Source organism: Nanorana parkeri, unplaced genomic scaffold (genome assembly GCF_000935625.1).
Source record: "Nanorana parkeri isolate BGI_ZX_2015 unplaced genomic scaffold, ASM93562v1 scaffold1675, whole genome shotgun sequence".
NCBI classification, from domain to species: Eukaryota; Metazoa; Chordata; class Amphibia; order Anura; family Dicroglossidae; genus Nanorana; species Nanorana parkeri.
The window spans coordinates 156,108-176,490 of record NW_017307943.1 but is presented as its reverse complement, the minus strand read 5'-3'; the positions used below and the strand labels follow the sequence as shown (position 1 = coordinate 176,490).

General features: G+C 41.2%; 1 protein-coding gene across 1 annotated transcript in view; it reads right to left on the bottom strand.

Annotated features, from left to right (window-relative positions):
• The window catches only part of SHANK1 (SH3 and multiple ankyrin repeat domains 1), a gene marked incomplete at its 5' end in the record, with an annotated part of 207,810 nt that overhangs the window by 46,080 nt on the left and 141,347 nt on the right, over positions 1–20,383 (bottom strand). The window contains one exon of the mRNA XM_018571098.1: positions 4,397–4,479. Coding sequence (XP_018426600.1) covers positions 4,397–4,479 — 83 coding nt within the window. The remainder of the gene's footprint in view (positions 1–4,396; positions 4,480–20,383) is intronic.

Sequence of the window (20,383 nt, the reverse complement as noted above, 5' to 3'; positions counted from 1 at the left end):
TATAAACTTACATATGAGCAGCGGGGCAACCTGCTTCGCTTTGCTCGCATTTGAGACCCCTGGCTCTCCTCTTCTAATAAAACTTTAGATTTCATTTAAATGCACCTAGTGCTTTGTCTTAAACTGGAGTTCTTGGTCCTCTCTCACATTCCCTAAAGTGTACTGCAGCCAATTGATATGTCTGATAATACATCTGTAATGAACCTGTATTCTACCTGTGGATTCTCTCCTCCGCTCTGGAGTCTGTAAGCATGTATGTTGTATGACAATTGTTCCTGGATTATTGTTTTTGTGTTAATTTATATAATATTTGATAACACCAATAAAAAGCATCTTTTAAAAAAAAGATGCAATTTTGCAGTTTCCATGCTGTGACCTCATACCCTTAAATAATATGGAACTGGATTTGAATCCAGAGGTCCTTATTTGTCATAGAAAGATAAATTATGCTCATTAATGTGTATTAGATTGTGTGTGTGTTTTATTTTGCTTTTACAGCCCCATTCACTTCCCTCTACTCCCACAACATTTCCCATTTGGAAAGTAATAAGCTTCTATCATGGTCAAACTTGCATTTTCCTGCCATTAAACATCAATGCTGCAAATTCATAAATAAGTGGCTGACATTTTGTGAATTATCTCCATCTGAGATTGACGTACTAAAACCGGGTCTCTCATTTTGCCCTCATCAGGCATTTCATCAATTTAATTTTCTAAAATATTTTTTATAAAAGTTTTGCCATTATTTGCCCCCAAATGAACCCCCCTTTGATGATGTGGCATCCGGATGTTTGGTGATCCAGGCAGGCACTATTGTATTTGACTTAATCCCCTCGTTACTTTTGATCCAGAATATTAGGGCTGTACAGCCAGCAGTCTCTGGGTCATCCACCTAATCTCTGAAAGCGGCGTTTTCAAAGAAATTGTAACACACAGGATTAACAAGGAATAAAAAGGGGTCAACTAAACTGAGGTTAGTTTAAGAATATATTGACATATCCAAATCATCGTTACTAAACAAGATCAAATAGATACATACCAGTATCAAAAATCTAAATAATCCACAGACTTTAGAAATATAGGAGATACATGTACGGCCAATCAAGGGTACATTTATCCACCTCACAACCGATCAAAGTCAGTCTGACTAGACATCGTTTTTAACCAATTGACAGTAAACTGTCAGCCGTGTGTCCAGCAATGTTTTTTGTATGTCTTTGATTAGAAATAAATAGAATTCTTTTTTCTTTAAAACTTTGATATTGTGGTTTGTCCCAGCCGATGCTTAACCCTTGAGCTGCCTTCATCTGCAAGACAGTTCGCACACTCTTTGTTCTACTCTAAGTTTTGGTTACAGGCGGGGTTGACAAACCTTCTAAAAAGGGCTATCTACAAAGAGCTTGATATCTCCAGGAGTGAAACAAACCCAGTATTACATGAGATTGTAGTCTATCACAGGAGTGAGGTTGGAGCGGTGACTACGTTACAACACACACAGGGACCATGGGGAACAAAAGTAGCCCCCCTCCAGAAGGAAGGACAGTGTCTGCACCAATTCAGAGAAGATTTAAGGACCTACAGCTGAGTGATACACAAGTAAGGTCCAAATCTGTTATTAGTTCAAGCAGAACTCCAGGATTTTTTTTAAATCCTTGCAGTGGGGCTACACTAGCATTGCAAGGGTTAACTGCTCATTTGGTCTAGTTTTAAAAAACAAAAAGGATTACTCACCCAAAGCCCCGAGACAGCTTCTTAGAGTGTCTCTTCCCTTCCCCTGCAGCGGTCTATGGTCCAGCAAAATCATCATGTCTACACACTGTGCATAGATGTAAGGATGCTGAGGAACATTCCAATCTGCAGAGGAGGGGACAGGCCAGAGGGAGCACTGTGACAGCTGGCCAGCTAGGAACTTTGGGCGAGTATATCTTTGTTTATTTTAGTATCTAGACACAAACGAACAGTTAACCCGTGCAGTGCAGGGGTAGCCCCACAGCAAGGGCAAATAAAAAAAACATTGCTGGAGTTCTGCTTTAGGGTGCTTGAATGCATTCTAAAGATTTAACTCCTGAGTTTACTGTCACTTTAAAGGAATACACAACAAAAGGACGTTAGAGCCCTCAGGGATTTAATACAACTTCTAAATGAAAACAACCCAGAAACCAATGATGACAATGATCTATGAGACAGGTACACATTTATTTTTGGCACAGTGTGACGATGAGAATTTAGGGCTAGACACTGCTTTTGAACCCCCCCCCCCTAAACAAAAATCCCAAGATTCCAATCTCTACAAACGAACTCTAATATTTGGGCCTTTCTACAGCAAGTCATCTCTTAAGTTGAAACTATAAGGATAACAAAAGGGGACCCCAAAATTTAGGTCAGTATCAAAATAAACACATGATTACAATTAAACCAACTGACAATGAAGGGAATAATGTAAAAGAGACCTGCACGATTTAGGGATTCATGAGGTCAGAATGTACTAAAAATACCAAAGACGTAACCGAGAATGGAAAAAATGTGTTTTTATTCTTGCTTTTTTTGTAGGTTATTTTTAAAATAAAATAGTTGTAAAATATTGTTCATTATTGTATTATTAATATTATTTTATCATAATGTGGCTGTGACACCGTTAAAGTCCCATAAAGGAAAAGAAATCCTTTTTCTTTTTGGAAAATTGTATCTTATAGTATTTGAAGAATATTGTGTCCGCACACCATAAATCAAGGACAACACATGTCCTGTTTGTAAATAAATGGCTCATGTGATTAAACATGGTTGTTAAAATATTTAGGTTAAAACATTTCCTTTTAACTTTAATGTAACCTAAGAAACTTCAGAAGTTTACGTTTCTGAATGAGGCAAACACTGTTTGGCTCTGGCCTCAAACAAACAGTGAGATGATACTTAAATTGACCTCACAGGTTACAATCTTTTTTTGGATCTACCAACAATAATGTAGTGCAGTTGCCTGCCTGCCTGCCTGAATACAAATTGAATGGATTGTTGAAAAGACACCTGAACTTTTATACTAGCAGCACCCTACCAACCCCTTCTGAGCTAATCTATACTAACTTCCTACTTGCTTTGCAGCAAAGCCACGTCCTGTAGCTCTGTTTACTTCTTTACAGAAATCCTCTTCTGTGTCAGCCTCCCCTGCCCACTGAGACCCCATATATTTGTATGGGGCTATCCCATAGTGTCCCAGGCTGACCCCATGCAAGTTTATAAGCAGGGAGATGCTCGGGGCAGATGTCACCCGAGGCAGCCATTATTGTAGCCCTCTCCCCATCACAGGTTGCTAGGATGCTATGGGCTATCTACCAATGATGCTGTGCAAGCCACACAGTGGCACAGGTTGGCAGGAGCAGATGTAAGAGTGCACAGCATCATTGGTTGTTATGGTCAGGTGACTGCCAATGCCAAATGCCAACTGCCAATAATGCTGTGCAACCCAGGAGGCTGAATATATACAAGGCAATTGTCTGCAGAGGCTGGGCAAGTGGCTCTATAACTCTGAGCTTGTAACTTTTATCAGGCCCAGGCTTACAATGCTGCACTAAGGACAAAGAGAACAAAGTGTCCAATATGGACACTCCAGCACAGTGATTTACCCTGCTGTGTGCCACCTAAGGCGGCCACCTCAGTTGGCCTCATGGACAACACGTTACTGTCTATGAGGTCTCAGTGTGCAGATATGGCCAACTCTGAAGAGGATTCTTGCCCAAGAAGTAAATGGTGGAGAAACACTTGGCTCTCACACAGAGGTAAGAAGCTGGGGTCAGGGGTGTTAGTGTAGGTTAATTCAGAAAGGGTGGAGGTGGATTAGAGGTGTACCATACAAGTACAGTCATAGGTTTGCATATTACATAGGAGATTGTGCAATCAGATTCTAATATATAGCCCGCACTCGTTATGGTCTATAATTTGGTCAAAGAATTCCTGGGGGAGAGGCAGAGTTTTTTTTTAGAGGAAGTTTTAGTTATTAATGTAGCACTTGTTTAAACAGATGCACCACTGGAAAACAAAAATTGCTCAGGCCATTAGAGGTACCGTAGAGGAATAGCGCTTTTCATAATCAGCTCAGGACAGAAAAATACATCACTTCCAATCACACAGCACTGCAGCCGCCTAGAATGATTGATTTGGGCAGAACGGAGCTCTCAATCATGAGCCAGGCCGGCTAAAGCGATACCTATGGTTGTCATTCTCGGAGGTGTAATACAGATGAGATCTTTCACTTCTTGTATTCGGCTGGCTTAATCTTGGTCGTTTGTACTTGTTACAGGAAAACATGCCTTGCACTTCTCTGTGGAGAGCGGCACTCAGTCTCAGTCCAGCAGAGCAGGGCGACACAGGATACCCCTAGTAATTATAGCAGAGAATTCCTCACCCTTCGCTCCCCTCAGCACAAAGCCAAATCCTTCGCTGTCTTTCTTCTGCAGCAGCACAGTCTTTTCTTTAATGATGTAGTCACTGAAAGAACAACAGCAGTGTTAGTGGGGACAGCCAGAGGTAGGACTAATTCACAGGGCCCTGGTGCAAAAGATAAAAGGGCAACAATGGCCAAAGCGCTTAATGCAAAAGTGAAATACATACAGTACATACATATACAAGATTTTAGCCAAAAGGTCCGTAAAGTGTAACACATACTGGCAGAGAGTGAATAACATCACTAAAGGGCCCATGTGCCAGAATAATTTTTTGGACCATCACTATTTGACCACTGCCCAAGTACAAACACATGATAGACAGATAGATAGACAGATAGATAGATAGATAGATAGATAGATAGATAGATAGATAGATAGATAGATAGATAGATAGATAGATTAGCCTTTTTGAGCCCCTGAATTGTCTAATGGTTCATAAGATGCAACTGGCTCAAACCGAGAACATTCCCTTCATTTCCAGTCCTAAAATGTCAAGAGGAAATAGGAAAACCATATAGTGGGTGCAGTAGGCACTTGCTGTCCAAGGCCATTGCATACTACAAAACAGGAGCATGGTTAGAGCATCATGAACAACACCTCCAGCTTCTCATCTGCCCTAGAGCTGTGCAGTATCCAAGATCTATGTAACAGACAATGGGGGCTCCCAGGAACTGCCCACCTCAAATACAGCATATATGGGCCCATAAATCCTAGAGGGTAGACATTTGCACAGATGGTACTGTATGTCCAGCCTTGAATACTAGCTTGATCCACAAACTACTGGAGAGCCAATTTTTACGAAACATGGCATCTATGTTCTGCGATTAAAAAGCTCCTATTGGTCAACACCGGAGTGCTGGTGACCGGTGGCACAACAGTAGCCATAGCAGCCCACTTGGCTGCTATGGTGCTTGGGGTAGGAGGGGGCCCCCATTAGGGGTGCTAATAAACTGCAAGGTTTCCAGTATAGAAGGACTGAAGTCAGACCTCAGGATCATCTAGTCACAGATCCCCCTCTGTGCACTAGGAAGCATTTGCTTATCTGTCTTAGCATTGTAGACTTATTGCCCTCTGAACTTCTCCTACAGACTGAAATTAACCCTGTATGCCCAATGCAGACAGAAATCCCAGAGTTTCACCTCTGTTAAAACCTTACAGGAGGGCTGAGGTTTGTGGTTCCACAAAAACGTTGAATGAAGCTAGAGTTCAAAGAAGTATAAGGGCAAGGCACAACCACTGTATAGCACTACAAAGCATAAAGCAGGGCCAGTGTAAGCAATGAGAAACTGTGTCTGTGCTCATACACAAACATAATAACAAGCTATACACAAAAAAAGTTTACAAAAATATTAGCACACATTGATAACGTCATTAGCTGGCGATATTATTTTAACACTATTTACATATTACTGATCCATATTATGCAAGCCATACATGTAACAAGAATATTTCATGGTATTACATTTAAATGGGGGTTTCAGCAGGATGTGCTGCTCTTTTTTTTACTGAAAATGATCAAAACAATCATTTATTACAGTTGACTTGTGGAAAATGTGATCCTTTCATCAAACTAGTTCTGTTATAGAGAAAGATCACGCATATATCTAAACAAAAACCTGAGAAGACGATACATTGCTTTTAGCTTCTGGTCAATATCTCAGTAAAAGGATACATTGAATGTCAAGCCAAAGCTTTTTTCAGCTTTGAACAGAGTGGAGAAGGATTACAGGTTTTTGCAGCTATCCGGGGCTGGACAGGAAGGAGGGGAACTCTTAAACAGTAACACAGAAATAAAAATGCTTTTTTTTTTTTTAGTGGAGTAGAGAAAGGCTGGAACCCCTCTGAGTTTTTTTATTATGTCTCTGTTGCAGATTGTCCTTCACTTCCTGTGCGATATAAGCGTTGTCACTAGGAAGTAAATGGAAATCTCTCTAATGGAGCCCAGGATAGCAACTCAAACTCAAAGAAAATCTAATCCTTTCCATTCCATCTAAAAATAAAAATACACTCTAACTTAGCCCATCTGACCTCATGACCTCAGAAGCAATTGTCCCTCTGCACCCCCTATGGTTAATTCTTAGGGTTCATTACACATAGTCTGGAACAATTGGACAGACTGACAGTGAAGAGGATTTTTCGGCATGCAGTATAAAGCCACAACGTCCACACTGTGAAACTACCTTTGGATGTGCCTTTAGCAATTTATTACGGGGGTCTAGCTAAACATTCCTTTCAGTTTATAACCAATACGTGGACACTCAAGCTACGTAATGGCTGGTAAATCTAAGAGGTTGTATGATAAGACTGTGACATGCATAGCAAAACGTTACACTCTAATATTAAAAAATTACTTTTTCAATTCATATTGCAAACAACCTCATCCACATTTTATGAATGCAATGGATCTGACATGAGCCCACACACCTTTCATTATTGGTCTACCAAAACTCAGATTGTACAGTCTTGTTAGAACATGCGTCACAAGTTCTCTTGAACTTTAGAAAAACTCCAAAGCCAGCTTAAAGTAATACTATTCTGAATTACCTAATCCAGGAATGGACACATATTTGTAAATAATAATTCTTTATTTTATAATCTGCTTCTTTATTTGTAAATAATAAATGCTCCAGTAAATATGTAACCGGGGAAACATATCATGCCTGTCCAGAGTGACTAAAGCCAATACACATTTTTTGTTTTGTGGGTGAAAAGTCTTTTTTTAGGGCTTGTTCACACCAATTGCGGTGCGTTTCAGAGCGGTAGCTGCTAGAACATACCGCAATTGCTCACAAAACCTCCCCCTGCGTTCTGGGACGGGAGGGGGAGTGGTGGTACATAGAACGCATGGGGACGTTTTGTGGGCAATTGCGGTGCGTTCCAGCAGCTACCCCTCTGGAACGCACCGCAATTGGTGCGAGCAAGCCCTTAGTCTAAAATTGCTTGGGTTCGGCTCCCGTTCTCAAAGTGGGGGTCCTCCTGATCTAGGGGTCATCTGGCTTGAGAAATCTATTTGTAGCTGAAGTGGAATGAACACCAAACAGGTATCAAGTCTCCAGAGCTGTGTTTTATTAATTCCACATGTCAAAAAGGGTAACAAAAAACAACCAACCCATTTTGGGGGCCAAAAACATCCCCCTTCATCAGGGCTTTGACATCTGTTATATAATATCTTGGACTCTAGGAGCCTGCTCAACAAAGACATCGGCTGACTATATATTATAATTGCCTTGCTCTGAATAATTTATCCAGCCCACTAGATTAAATAACATGCCTTTCATTACCTTTTTGACACCTGTGTAATAAGCAGAATACATTTCTGGACTCTTGGGACTCATTTTGGTTGGACTACACACAAGGGCTATATCAGTTTAGAGGTCCTGTTGCAGCAAAATAACTGCTTGGTAGAACACTTATCTGCTTCTTCAGTGTTGCTCCATTGATGGCCAAAACACTGCAGAATCTCAATTACCAGTGACGGAGTGACGCCTCACTGGTCTAGCCAATGGGAGCACAACTCTGTAGATGCAATGATTGGTGAATTGATCTCCTAGTAACCCTGTTGCTGTGAGTTTTCAACAGTGTCAGGATGACTAGTATAACAATGACCTAAAGTAGGCTATACATGCTTTGAATTCATTAAGAACCGGCTGAAACTCGCCACGTGAGATACTGTAAGTCCTTTTACAGAAACGTCCTCACATCCACTATGAATACCTGAACAAGATCCATAAGTATAAAGCAACCCAGCATATATTGTATTTATTATTGAAATCTTACTCAAAAGGTGAACCTCGGCTTTGAAGTCACCATTTTCTATCTCTAGAAACTACCAGGAGCTTTCATACAGCAGATGTAACAGTGGACATCATAACCAAGTTTTCATGTCCCAGGCACACCAAATGAGTCAGCTATAAATATATCTGAAGCCAGATGCAAGGGTGATATTTCAGACCTCTCTGAGGCACGCTGCTCTTTCAAATTCCACCATGACTCACCACTGCGTCAAGTTTTGTTTCCAAACTCTTCGTTTTAATTCGACTAAAAATTTTGAAAAATAGTTTGAAACATTTTTTAATAAGTAGACAAATGAGAGAGAAGAGTAAGATGATCTAGTACTTAACTGAAAGAAGAAAGTCTAGAAATCATCCTGTAACGCAGTTTATAATCCCTTGTGTGTTTCTGTGACTGTCTGTTACAGGCAAATCCAAACTAATTCAATAAAGTATTCTTGTTTAGGGATGAGTGGAGTGATTTTAGAGCAATTTCACAAACGATAATACTTAATTTGGCTTTCTGACCTGTGTTTACAAAATTTCTCAAAAAATAGTCTACTTTTTGTTTACGTTTTTAGTGGGTGGGGGGGGTTTAAAAACTGTAGTTTTTTTGTATTTGTGTTTCTTTTTCAGTAACCCTTATAGGCTTGACATGTTTGGTGTCTTTTTACTCGACGTGACCCCGTCTTTTATATTTTACCAAAAAATTGGGTAATAATAAATGTTTTATCATTTAATATAGGGGAAACTGTTTTTTTTTTTTAAATTACGGTCATTTTTCCTTAATATAGTAAACAAATAAAAATCCCAGTGGTGAATAAATACCACCAAAAGAAAGCTCTATCTGTCATCAAAAAATGGTATAAAATTCATTTCAGTACAGCGTTGCATGACGGAATAAATGTCAGTCAAAGTACCGCAGTGCTGAATACTGAAAAATGGCCTGGATGGGAAGGGGGTTTAACACCGCGGATGTCAACTGGTTAAGATAAAATCCATTGCACTCTAAAATAAAACTTAAACTTTCCCCCTTGTGCATTTTGTTAAATGGTGCAATTTTGTTCAATGTCCTGATTTTGCTTGCCTTTCAGTGCTATAGTACTAGGATCATGTTAAGGTGATGCAAGATTAGGTGAGATGTCACCAGGTAAATTACACCAAACCCTTGCACAGGCTAATCTCCCTTAAATTATAGGTGAAGTGTCAGCACTTCAGAGACTCATAATATAGAAGGCATCCTTTTCTCAGTCTTTGTAAAATGCAGTCTAGAAGAAGTTTATACCTTTCTGGCAAATAGAGGAGAAAGTGAACAGGACAGGAAATGAAGGCAAATCCCCCCCAAAATAATATTGATGGCAAAAAGGTTACTCTATCCAAAACCAAAAAAGTTTTTGCATGTTAAATGGGCATGACCCAGTCACTGTTAATATTATTGAATACCTTTAAAGTGACACTAAATTCAGGAGTTAAATCTTAAGTGAATTTAAATACCTGAACTATCAACAAAAATGTATCTTATGTATGCATTACTCAGCTGTAGTTCCTCAAATCATCTCTGAATTCACGCTGACACTGTCCTTCCTTCTGGAGGGTGGCTACTTTTGTTCCCCATGGTCCCTGTGTGTGTGTTGTAAAGTAGTCAGTACTTCAAGCTCACTCCTGTGATGGACTACAATCTCATGTTGAGTTTACTAATTTGTATTGATATTGTAGTCCATCCAGGAGCAAGCTTGGAGCGGTGGCTACTCTACAACACACACAGGGACCATGAGGAACAACTAAAGTAGCCTCCCTCCACAAGCAAGGACAGTGTCAACACCAATTCAGAGATGATTTGAGGATCTAGAGCCAAGTGATGAACACATACCCTGTTTCCCCGAAAATAAGACCTACCCCGAAAATAAGACCTAGTACTATTTTTGGGAATTGCTAAAATATAAGACCTACCCCGAAAATAAGACCTAGTTGTGACCATTCCCAGGGCCGGTGGTGGCATAAGGGGGAACTTAAAGAGCCGCGGGAGAGGCAGTAGAGAATCAGCGATGCCAACAAAGCCAGCGCTAGAGGAAGTGAGGCGGCAATGGAGGGAGCAGAGCCGCATAAGCCGATACCTCCTCTATAGCGCCGGCTCCTGTCACAGGCGGAGTCATACCAAATGCACTCCGCTTGTGAGGAATCAATGGTGAAAGTGCGCTTCGCCCATTCTGGCCAGCGATTGGTTAGCAAATTGCTCTTGGAAAGGTACGGCACCCCTGATTGCCCTGATCACCATATTTGTGTACATGAATAAGTGCGGAGCGTTGTACATAAAAAAAAAATAAGACCTACCCCGAAAATAAGACCTAGTGTGTTTTTTTGAGCCAAAAAAAATATTAGACAGTGTCTTATTTTCGGGGAAACACGGTAGGAACAGTTTTCTAAATAGTTAAAGTACTTGAATGCAATTTTAAGATGTAACTCCTAAATTTAGTGTCACTTTAAGTTGATTCCTATGGACTAAATAGATAGTGTTTCTCCAGAGAATGTTTACCGGTAGATTTTTTACTATAAGGCGTACAAGACAGTGAGAGGAACCACAGATTGTGGAGGGGATAACAGGTATGTGACACACCCAAAGAGTGACATACCTGCAGTGGCCAGGAAGCAAAAAAAATAGGCATAATTTCAACACACAGGCTGCCGTAAAGGTAAGTATAGAACAGGGGTAGGAAACCTCAGTACTCTAGGTGTGGTAAAACAACAAATCCCATCATGCAGCTGCGTCTGGGTGGCTGTCAGTCTTTCAATGCCTCATGGTACTTGCCAACTCCTGGAATAGAGCTTATTCTTTTACAGCATGGGCATTTAATATTAATGACCCCCTTCTTCCTCCTCTTTGATGCTGATGGTTAAAGAGTTAGCTTAGATTTTTAAAATATAGTCTTGTTAAATCCCCCATGCACGTGCACTGTGCTTTCTTCCCTGTCACATCCGCTGAAATGAGAGAGGGCACTTCACATGCGCGGGGCTCTGTACAAGGATGGCACTCGCTCCTGTGATGCTGGGGCAAGTATCTAGTAGATGGCTGGTCCTGGGAACAGAGCAGAGCTATGTAGAATATTGGAAGTTTATTGGCAGGCTTCGGTGTGGGGTGCAAATGACCTACAGGTATGAAAGATGCATGACTTAATCATTTTAAAAGCTGCTTAGTTTATTGTTACCTACTGGGGCTTATGGACTGTAGATGCCATCTAAAAAAAAAAAGTGAACTCTTTAACTGATGACATGTTGCCACTTTTTTCCCTGTCTTTAGTACCCTGTCATATGGTTGGGCTGATTAGCCTCTGCTTGTCTATTAGGGACTCTGGGCTGTAGAACAAGCACTATATTTGACCTTGAATCTTCCCACACAGCTGCATAAAAAAGTTCCCACTATCTGGCTAGACAGCATAAGACGGAGTATGAAAAAAAGGGCTGACAAAATGCTAAACACCAGCTTTAGATTTCAATGGATAAAAAAAAAAGCTGCAAGGCGAAGACTTTTACGGCACGAGACTGAGGTTGAAAATATCTGATGAGGCTAGCATTTTTTCCAGCTCTCCGGTGGTATAACCTGACCTTACAGAATGGGTAATGAACAGTTAGAGAAATAGAAGCGCAGAATAGGTTTCGCCATGAGAGACAACAGTAATAAAAAATGGTCCGGTAGTGACTTCAAGAGGAATGTCATATTTTACAATTCAATGCAAATAATTGCTAAAGCCTCACTGCTTATCTCCCAGGACATTCCGTTCATGGAATATAATAAGACAAAACAACTTAGATAGAATGATTATTCCATTTTAATGTAGCTAAAACACAATGGTATGGTAGATTTGTTTTTTTTATTTAAAGCCAGCATTTACTTTTATGATATTTCATTTACGTGCTAAATATTTGTTGTGCATTCTTTTTTTTCCACAAAAGTTCATTAAACAATAAATCAAGTGCAATAAGAGTACATAAAGAAAGTGGTGCAAAAGATACATGTAGTGCCGAATAGAAGACAATGGCCATAATATCCATAATATTAGGCTAATGATAAAGATTATTAAAAAGCACCACGATAGCTACGTGATACAAAGAGGAGCATTGAAGATGACATATCCAATAATAAAGAGGTAACAACTCAATGAACTCAAACAATTTCACGAGTTATATTGAGGGAGAGGGAACTCAAACCAGGAAAGGGATGGGAAATCCTGAGTAGCAAAAGTGTAAAGAAGGAAAACAGAAGAACGAATAATATAAAGAGCAAAAAAAGGCATAGAAAGAAGAGAGAGAGGCATACTAGAGAAAGTGAGAGAGAGAGAGCGAGAGAGAGAGAGAGAGAGAGAGAGATATGGTATTCTATAGTGACAGGGTGTCCTAAAATCTTTCACAGCATATTTTTGTCTGCTATTTTTTGTATTTCTATTTGGTAAACCATTAAAGTAAAACTGAAGCCAAAACTTTTAAGAGAGGGTTATAAGTCTTGGCAGTTTTTTTTTCCATCTGCACCCCATTGTGGAGATTCCCTTTACTTTCTGCCTCATAGCTACAACAGAAAGTGAGAAGAAATTCATCCAAAGTGATGATCAGAAGGATCACAAGAACTAGTGTTGCCACTGGAAGATTTCCCCTTTATCTCTGTTTTGGGATTGTCGTTAACTTTCAGCGATAATGGTCACCTAGACAAATAGCGGGGGTTAGGAAGACACAGACACCAATAGAAACTTTTTAAGTAGTTTTTTAAGATAGTTTTTTTAATCACACACCACTCTATCCAAAACTCCAAAAAAAAAGGTTTTGGCTGTAGTTGCACTTTAGGATTTGAACTTTTTTCATCTCTATTAGTTTTGGTCCTTAAATGTTTTAGCGTTGCATTAAAAAATGTGCAAAATTGGAAACGAAGGGGAAAAAAAAAACTAATTTCCATTTGTATACAACTTTGCAATGCTTTCTAACAGAAACATAATGTTGGTGGCATTATAAACAGGACAAACTATGGAATAATCTACAGCATTTAAAAAATAAACACTGGCCAAAGTAGAAAAAGTGTGTTTTTAAGGTTTTTTTTTTTTTTAAATCGTTCCTTCTATAGACTGCATAGTAAATAAAATAATGTTTTTAACATTGCGAAATAAAAGCCTTGTTTGTCTCTAAAACAACAATACATGTATGACTTTGTTATCTTGAATAATAATAAGTAATCGCCAAAGAAAAAGGCCCATAGCAGAAGAAAAGAATTTCCCCTTAAGGTCTACACACTTGACACTGGCCAAAGAAGCAAACAAAAAAGAAATAAAAGCTTCAATACTAAACTAAAATGTTTTATTACAACAGACAAAAAAAAATCATATTCATAACAGCAAAATAAAAAGATATCAAAATGAGAATAAATGGAATACTGAAGGCTAAAAATAAATTACAAGCAGACAGGCCATTCAAGACATATACATATGTGGAGGAGTTAGATGCTCTTTCTGATGGAAGGCCTAGTCCCAGCAGCAATGCAGGAGAATAGGCCTGGAGCGTCAAGCGTGGACAGATACTGGAGACTTTAATTTTAACATGGAGAAGGAGAGGCACATCCTGTGCTTTTGTTTACTGTGACATTCTGCTCAATATACCCATCCTGCAGCAGGCATAATACAGAAAAATGATGTACGAATCAACTCTTTTTGATGCCTTCACATAAAGTCTTAAAACATTGCCCACCCTCATATCATTTGTGGAGTCAACTGTAAAATGTCAAATTGAAGTCAAAATGAAGCTGTCTATATCTTGTTATTTTGTGCAGAAGTGCATGCATAGATAACTGCGTGATACGAATTCAAAAACAGAGGGCTAATACAATTCATCTGTGACCTAAAGTGAACCCATGGCCAGGCTATGGCCATTCAATTTTTTCACATGTTCAAATTATTCTTGTTCTTAGCAAGCAGTCAATGAGCTTTAGAACAAACCTTCATTGATCCCTGCAGCTGCAGGAATTTTGGAGCAATTCATCCTCAAAATTGACAGCAGAAGCACTGAAGTGGTTATCTAACCTCATCCTGCTCCCTCCACCCAGCCATTATGAAGCAGCCCTTTAGCCTTCTAATCTCTAATGTAAACACATGTCAAGAGAACTGGGAGAAGGGAGCAGGGGGAGTCAACTTGCAGAGATGAGCCATTCACAAAGCACAGCCTATGACGATGCTGGAGCTGTGCTTTGTGAATGGCAAAGCAGAGGGAGGGGGCACCGTTGTTATACGTCCGTGAGCCAGAAGTGTAGCTTTACAGCAGTGACTAGGTAGGGCTTACACAGTATAATAGGTTTGGTTTAATGTATCTTTTCTAAAGTGCTAAATGGTTAATAGGTGTGGAAAGCAGGCAACTATAGTTACACACATACACTCTTATAGGTTTTTCAAGTCTAGACTGGAACAAGATCATTCCTGGTTTTGGGACTCATGGGGTGCTCTGCAAAGTATGTATTCAAGCTATTGTACAACTTTTCACCAGCTCCTAAAGCTGAGATCCTGAGCCCATCCCTCCTTTCTAACCTGTGCCTTCCCATTGGTCAGGCTCTCAATCACAGGAGCAGTATGGAAGAGGGGGGAGAGACTTACCATGTCCGGTTCTTCAGGTTCGCCTCACCTGCCTATAAGCCAGTGAGGCTGCTCATCACACTCTGAGGTCAATGTAAAAGTGAGGAGAGGCCAGAAGGGGCAGGCCATACATCAACCAAGGAGACGTATTCCCTTATTACAGAACCTGGCCTCTTCATGCTTGAAAGGCTTTAGCATTTGCCAGTAGTGATTGAGCTTGCCTGCCCCCTCCCACAATTAGCTATTCTTTTACCCCATGGCCACAACAGTAATTTACATGCTCACATTTATGTGGGTCTCTATTGTTTTCTTGAAGGGTTTTTTCTTTTGAAATGTTAAAGAGAATGGTAAGATAATGATATCAGTGTACAGTTTTAGAAACAATACATAATATAAAACAGGGTTTTACTTAACCTGAACCTGTTCTAAGCCAGCAAAGTAACAATCGCACTGGCACCAGGCAGGATATCAGGCACTGTTAAGCACTATATCCCACCTAGATAGTGCCACCTGCCTCCGTAGTGTGCAGCAGGAGCCCCTAAAGAATCTTATGAAATATACCAATTTTAGAAAATAGATATTTACATACCCAAGTGAGAACGTTCAGGCCTGATAATAGTCCACATAGGTACTGAACACTGCATTTTAAAAGGGGGTGAAATGGATTGTGAAGAGTGTGCGGAGGTGTATGCCACTGCAGGAGGGGATATCCACAACTTGCCATCAAGGTAGGGTGTGGCATTTCGTGGATGCTGCTATATAACGTGACTTTTGGGGCTCAGGCACATGGTCACCCATGGTCATTCAATGTAAATGCTAGTGCATTTTCTCTGCAATTGAGCCACAGGTGCTACTTGCAGCCTCCCATAGAAGTCAATGGCTGTACGTGGCTGTTTGAGGCATATACAACAGACTTACGCAAACACACGCATGTGTACAGGGGTACAACCCTGAACGTGAACTGTTGGATAAGAAAATATAAAAATTTTCTTTAAAAGAAAATAATTGTTTAGAAAGCATATATACCCAGTAGGTAGCGCTAATGCAGCACCTGTGACGCACTGGTAGGGAAAATGTGCTGGAATTTACATCGTATGTCCACAGGAGTTCATGTGCATGAGCCATACTGCGTAAGGCCTCCAATAGAATTGCTGGGTGCGGACAGACTTGTATAAACATGCACGGGCTTACAACCCTAAATGCAGACTGTTGGCTAAAATTTTACCTAAAAAAACAAGAAAAAACATATATAAACCCAGGAGGTAAAAGGTAATGCATGCAGATGTATCAAACGTATTTGAGCAACAGTGATTCATACCAGGGGCTACTAGCAGTGGTGTCACAAGGGGGGTGCGGCTCGCACCCGGGTGACACCAGTGGAGGGTGAAAAGTCACCTCCTTCTGAAAAGTCGGGCACCTGGTCATTGACCGAGCGCCGGACAGTTTCGGGAGAGAGGAGGGGATCCGGCGGCATACCTTATCCCACCAGGTGAATGTCCCCTCCTCTAAGATCGCAGCACTTGCGCAATGATGTCATCACACATGCGTGGTGACGTCACGGCGGGGTGTCACCCGGTAACTGCTCCGGGTGACACCCAGACTCGGGATGCCACTGGCTACTAGCTAAACACTAGTTTTCATAAAAGGCTCCAAAGTTTAGTACGATGAGAAAAATAACTAGTAAACACTCACATTCGCTCTTTAATGAATCCCCCTGTTATCCCCCCATATTCTTTTTATATAAATTTTAATATTTACGAATTCGGTAAATGATCATTTTGAGAGGAATTTAATAAGGTGAAGTACAGTTTTGAGAAACTACAGTGTAAGTCATATAATCATCCAGGGCTTTTATATGGGAAGCGTTCTGCTGCCGCCAGGCACCATCCCAGAGAGAAGGAAATGAAGGCAAAAGTATATTTTGCCTCCACTATAAAATTATATGGCATTACAAATGACCAGATGGAGACTTTTGTTTGCTTTCAAACTATACACAAAGATCTGCCCCCACACACTGGCAAACTTCCAGGCAGAAATTAGCACAAGATACAGGTTCCTGCTGCATTGATGCCAATATGTTAAAGGTGCACTCCAGTAAAACTTGACTATTGTGTTATTTTAACCTCTTGCCGTCCGCCCGTAGTAAAAAAACGGACGGACGGCACTGCTACATCTGAGGGTTGCCGTCTATGGCCTGGATGGGAAGGGGGTTTAACACCGCGGATGTCAACTGGTTAAAGATGAGCTCTTGGCAGAAATACTTAAATGTATATTTAAATATAATCCTCAAGAGCCACAATGGATTTGAAAAAAATCTAATGTGTGTGCCCCAACTGCCTTTGCAAACCCAAATAGTACCATTGACTGTGGGAGGGACTCAGCAAGCCCACCCACTACACACTCCCTGCAGAAAACTCTAGGAGGGAGCGGATACAAGACTAGTTACCCTGCACAATGAGAGAGCAGCAGTGATCGGTCTTTATTATAGGAAGCTGCTGCACAGAGGCAAAGTTTCACACTGGATTACTGCACAGATGTGGAAGAAATACACAAAGATCACCGAGATTCAAGGAAGAATATATATGAAACTTGTATTTGGACAATATTTGCTTATCTAGGAGTTCAGTGTAGCGTTCACCCCCGAAGGAGCCGCTGAATAACTCTATCCCCCTACACCAATGTACCGCCCAAATCACACCTTTGAACAGTTTTATAGCAGATTTAATGATATCACACTATATGAAGGCAACTAAGGCAATAGTAAACCCAACAATCACATGAAATAATATTTAGTAACAGGCGAAGGCACTCTGCAACTCGGTAACTGCAGCTATCTGCTGCCAGCACAGACTGTATGAAAGGCTGGTTGTCTCAAAATGTCCTCCCCTAAATGAGGTGCATGTCCCTTTAAGGTTTCCCTTTTTGTAATGCCCAACCCTTCCCAGACTACTGACCAGTAGTGGTGTCCTAAGCCAACTGGCGTTGGGGCCCTTACTGTAGTGCAGGTATGAACAACAACAGGCGGTCAATATGGCCAAAGGCCTCTCACCAATCCTCAGTCAGTTGGAAAAGATGAAGACTGCTAGCAGAAGCTGGACGTCCTCTCTCTCTCTTCGGCTCATGCGAAATAGGGGAAGTCGTCTGGGTCCTTGGTAGTCCTCACTCATCCAGGATGCTTGCAGTCATCTCGGTTGGCTCCGTCTGGCTTTCCCCTCTCTCAGCTGGGCTGGCTGGATCACCCCGGTGGCTGGTTCGGCCGTGCGACTAGGCCTTGACGTCCTTGCGGTAACTGCGTCACCGGACCTCACTTCAGGCACTCGATCGCATCCTCTCCGATTCAGCAACTCAGGTCAGTCTCTCTGTACACCGCTGCACAGAGCCTGTGTGTCCCTGGATGTCAGCGGTGACCACACAGCTTTGTTGCACACAGTCTTAACCCACACAGGGCTACACAGGTCTGTCCTCTTCAGATGGCTGTCCCAGACTGATGCATACAGCAGCCACCGCCCATAGTCCTCCTCCTTGTAACGGCAACCGCTGTCACCGCTCACCTGGGAAGAGGGGGACTGCCAGTGAGACAGTATGGCGTTCCAATATTGAAGACTGAACGCCTGCTGTCTCCTGGGACCCCCCATACCATCCAATACTGCTACCTTCTACAGAGGACATATAACGGACTCCACTTGGACCCCCAGCTCCTTCTGCTACTCCATTGAAATCGCAAGTACCCTGGCATATTGCTCACCATTGAGTTAAACTAACTGTGTGTACAGAGAAGCTGGATTAACTTGCATGCTCCATCTAGTGGTCTTTTTGGAGAATACACCTTTACCTCTAAACCATAGCTGTTATCTATCCTAACCTGATTGACAACCTGAACCTTTACAATTTTTGTTACTGTTACATGTGATTGGGGTTATGCAGTAATAATCCCATCCATCCTTTTACTTCTGTTTATTTTGGCTGTGATGCTTGAACCCTAACTCCCCGTTAAGATTGGGAGTGAAACCAGGGTTCCGTCTGATTGGCCTCCGCAGTTGTGATCCACAAAACCCCAACCTCACACCAGGTGTTACACTCCTCTCCCCTGCACAGCCACCTGGGAGTTGCAGTTTCAGAGATCCTTCTGCAATGTATCCATATCTGCTCTGCACTGCAATCCCCATAAGTCTCCGCCTCCAGGACACACAGAGGCAATTAACTGTTTGCAGACAGGAACATGAATCACTGCAATAGCACATATATACATATCTATATAGGGGCTACATCAGATTTAAAGAACCAGGGGCAGAACCTACACTCTGAGTGGCGTAAATTACCATCTTGGCTCTTAATTTCTTACATGTGGCTTCACCATCAGATAAATCCTGATGGTGACCTTATTCTCAGATCGGCATTGGAGCTCCACTGATGCTTCCCAGTTACACATATGATAGCTTAATGAAATCTATCTGCAATGGATTACAGGAGACTCAAGCTAAAGTGAAATTCCGCCCAAAACTATTTTTATTTATAGAGTAGAGAAGGGTCTCTATTGCAGGAAGTAAAAGTAAATTATTTGGGCATGGAATCTAACCCTTCCCTAAACCTGCGTCTCTCAACCTTTATTCAGCCATTGGCACCCTTTAACAGTATGCAAAATCTCGAGGCATCTCAGTCTAAAATGTCATAATTTTAAGGGAAACCCCATGCGAAAACACAAAAAAGTGTGGTTCCTCCTTCACATCAAGATCCCCTCCCTTTACATCATAGTCTCCTGTTCCATCAGTAGCACCCCTATATATCAGGAGCCCCCTTTTTATATCAGAGTCCTCCATTTCACATCAGGAGCCCCCTTCACATCATCTTTATTGCCCCCTTCACATCACAGTCCCAACTACCACAAAATGTCGAGGCACCTCTGAGGAGGCCAGGAGGCACACCAGTGTGGTACGGCACCCTGGTGGAGAAAGGCTGCACTAGACTAATACAAATATTCAGGGCTTGAAAAATGTGATGGTGTCTCACCAGTCAGTCAAAAATGTCACCAGTCAGCATGACCGGCTATAGCCTTGCAATTTATGTAAAAAAATTTGGGGACAGATAGAGCTTTCTTTTGGAGGTATATAATCACCACTGAGGGGGGGGTTCTTTTTTTTTCCTATATAATGAAAACAGTACCATAAATGTAAAAAAAAAAACAACGTTTCCCTACGTTATGTTATAAAACATTTATTTTTACCCATATTTTTTGTAAAGCATAAAAGTCGGGATCACGTGGGGTAAATAGACACCAAGTCAAGCTTTAAAACTGCGTGCGCCCGCAAAATTGCAAAAAAACGCCCATAGGCGTCGATTAAAACGCTTTTACTGCTCATCAGTTTAGTATTATCAGTGATTAATGGGTCTAAAATTATTGCTCTCACTCCGACGTTTGCGGTGATATTTAACATGTGCGGCACAATAGGCGCAATCGTCGTTTTCGCACGTAGGCGTACCCAACTCATATCTGCGTGTGTATGTGGGGGGCGGGGACTTTTAAAAAATGTTTTTCTTTTTTAATTTTTTTTATGCTTCTTAATTTTTTTATGCTTCTTTAATT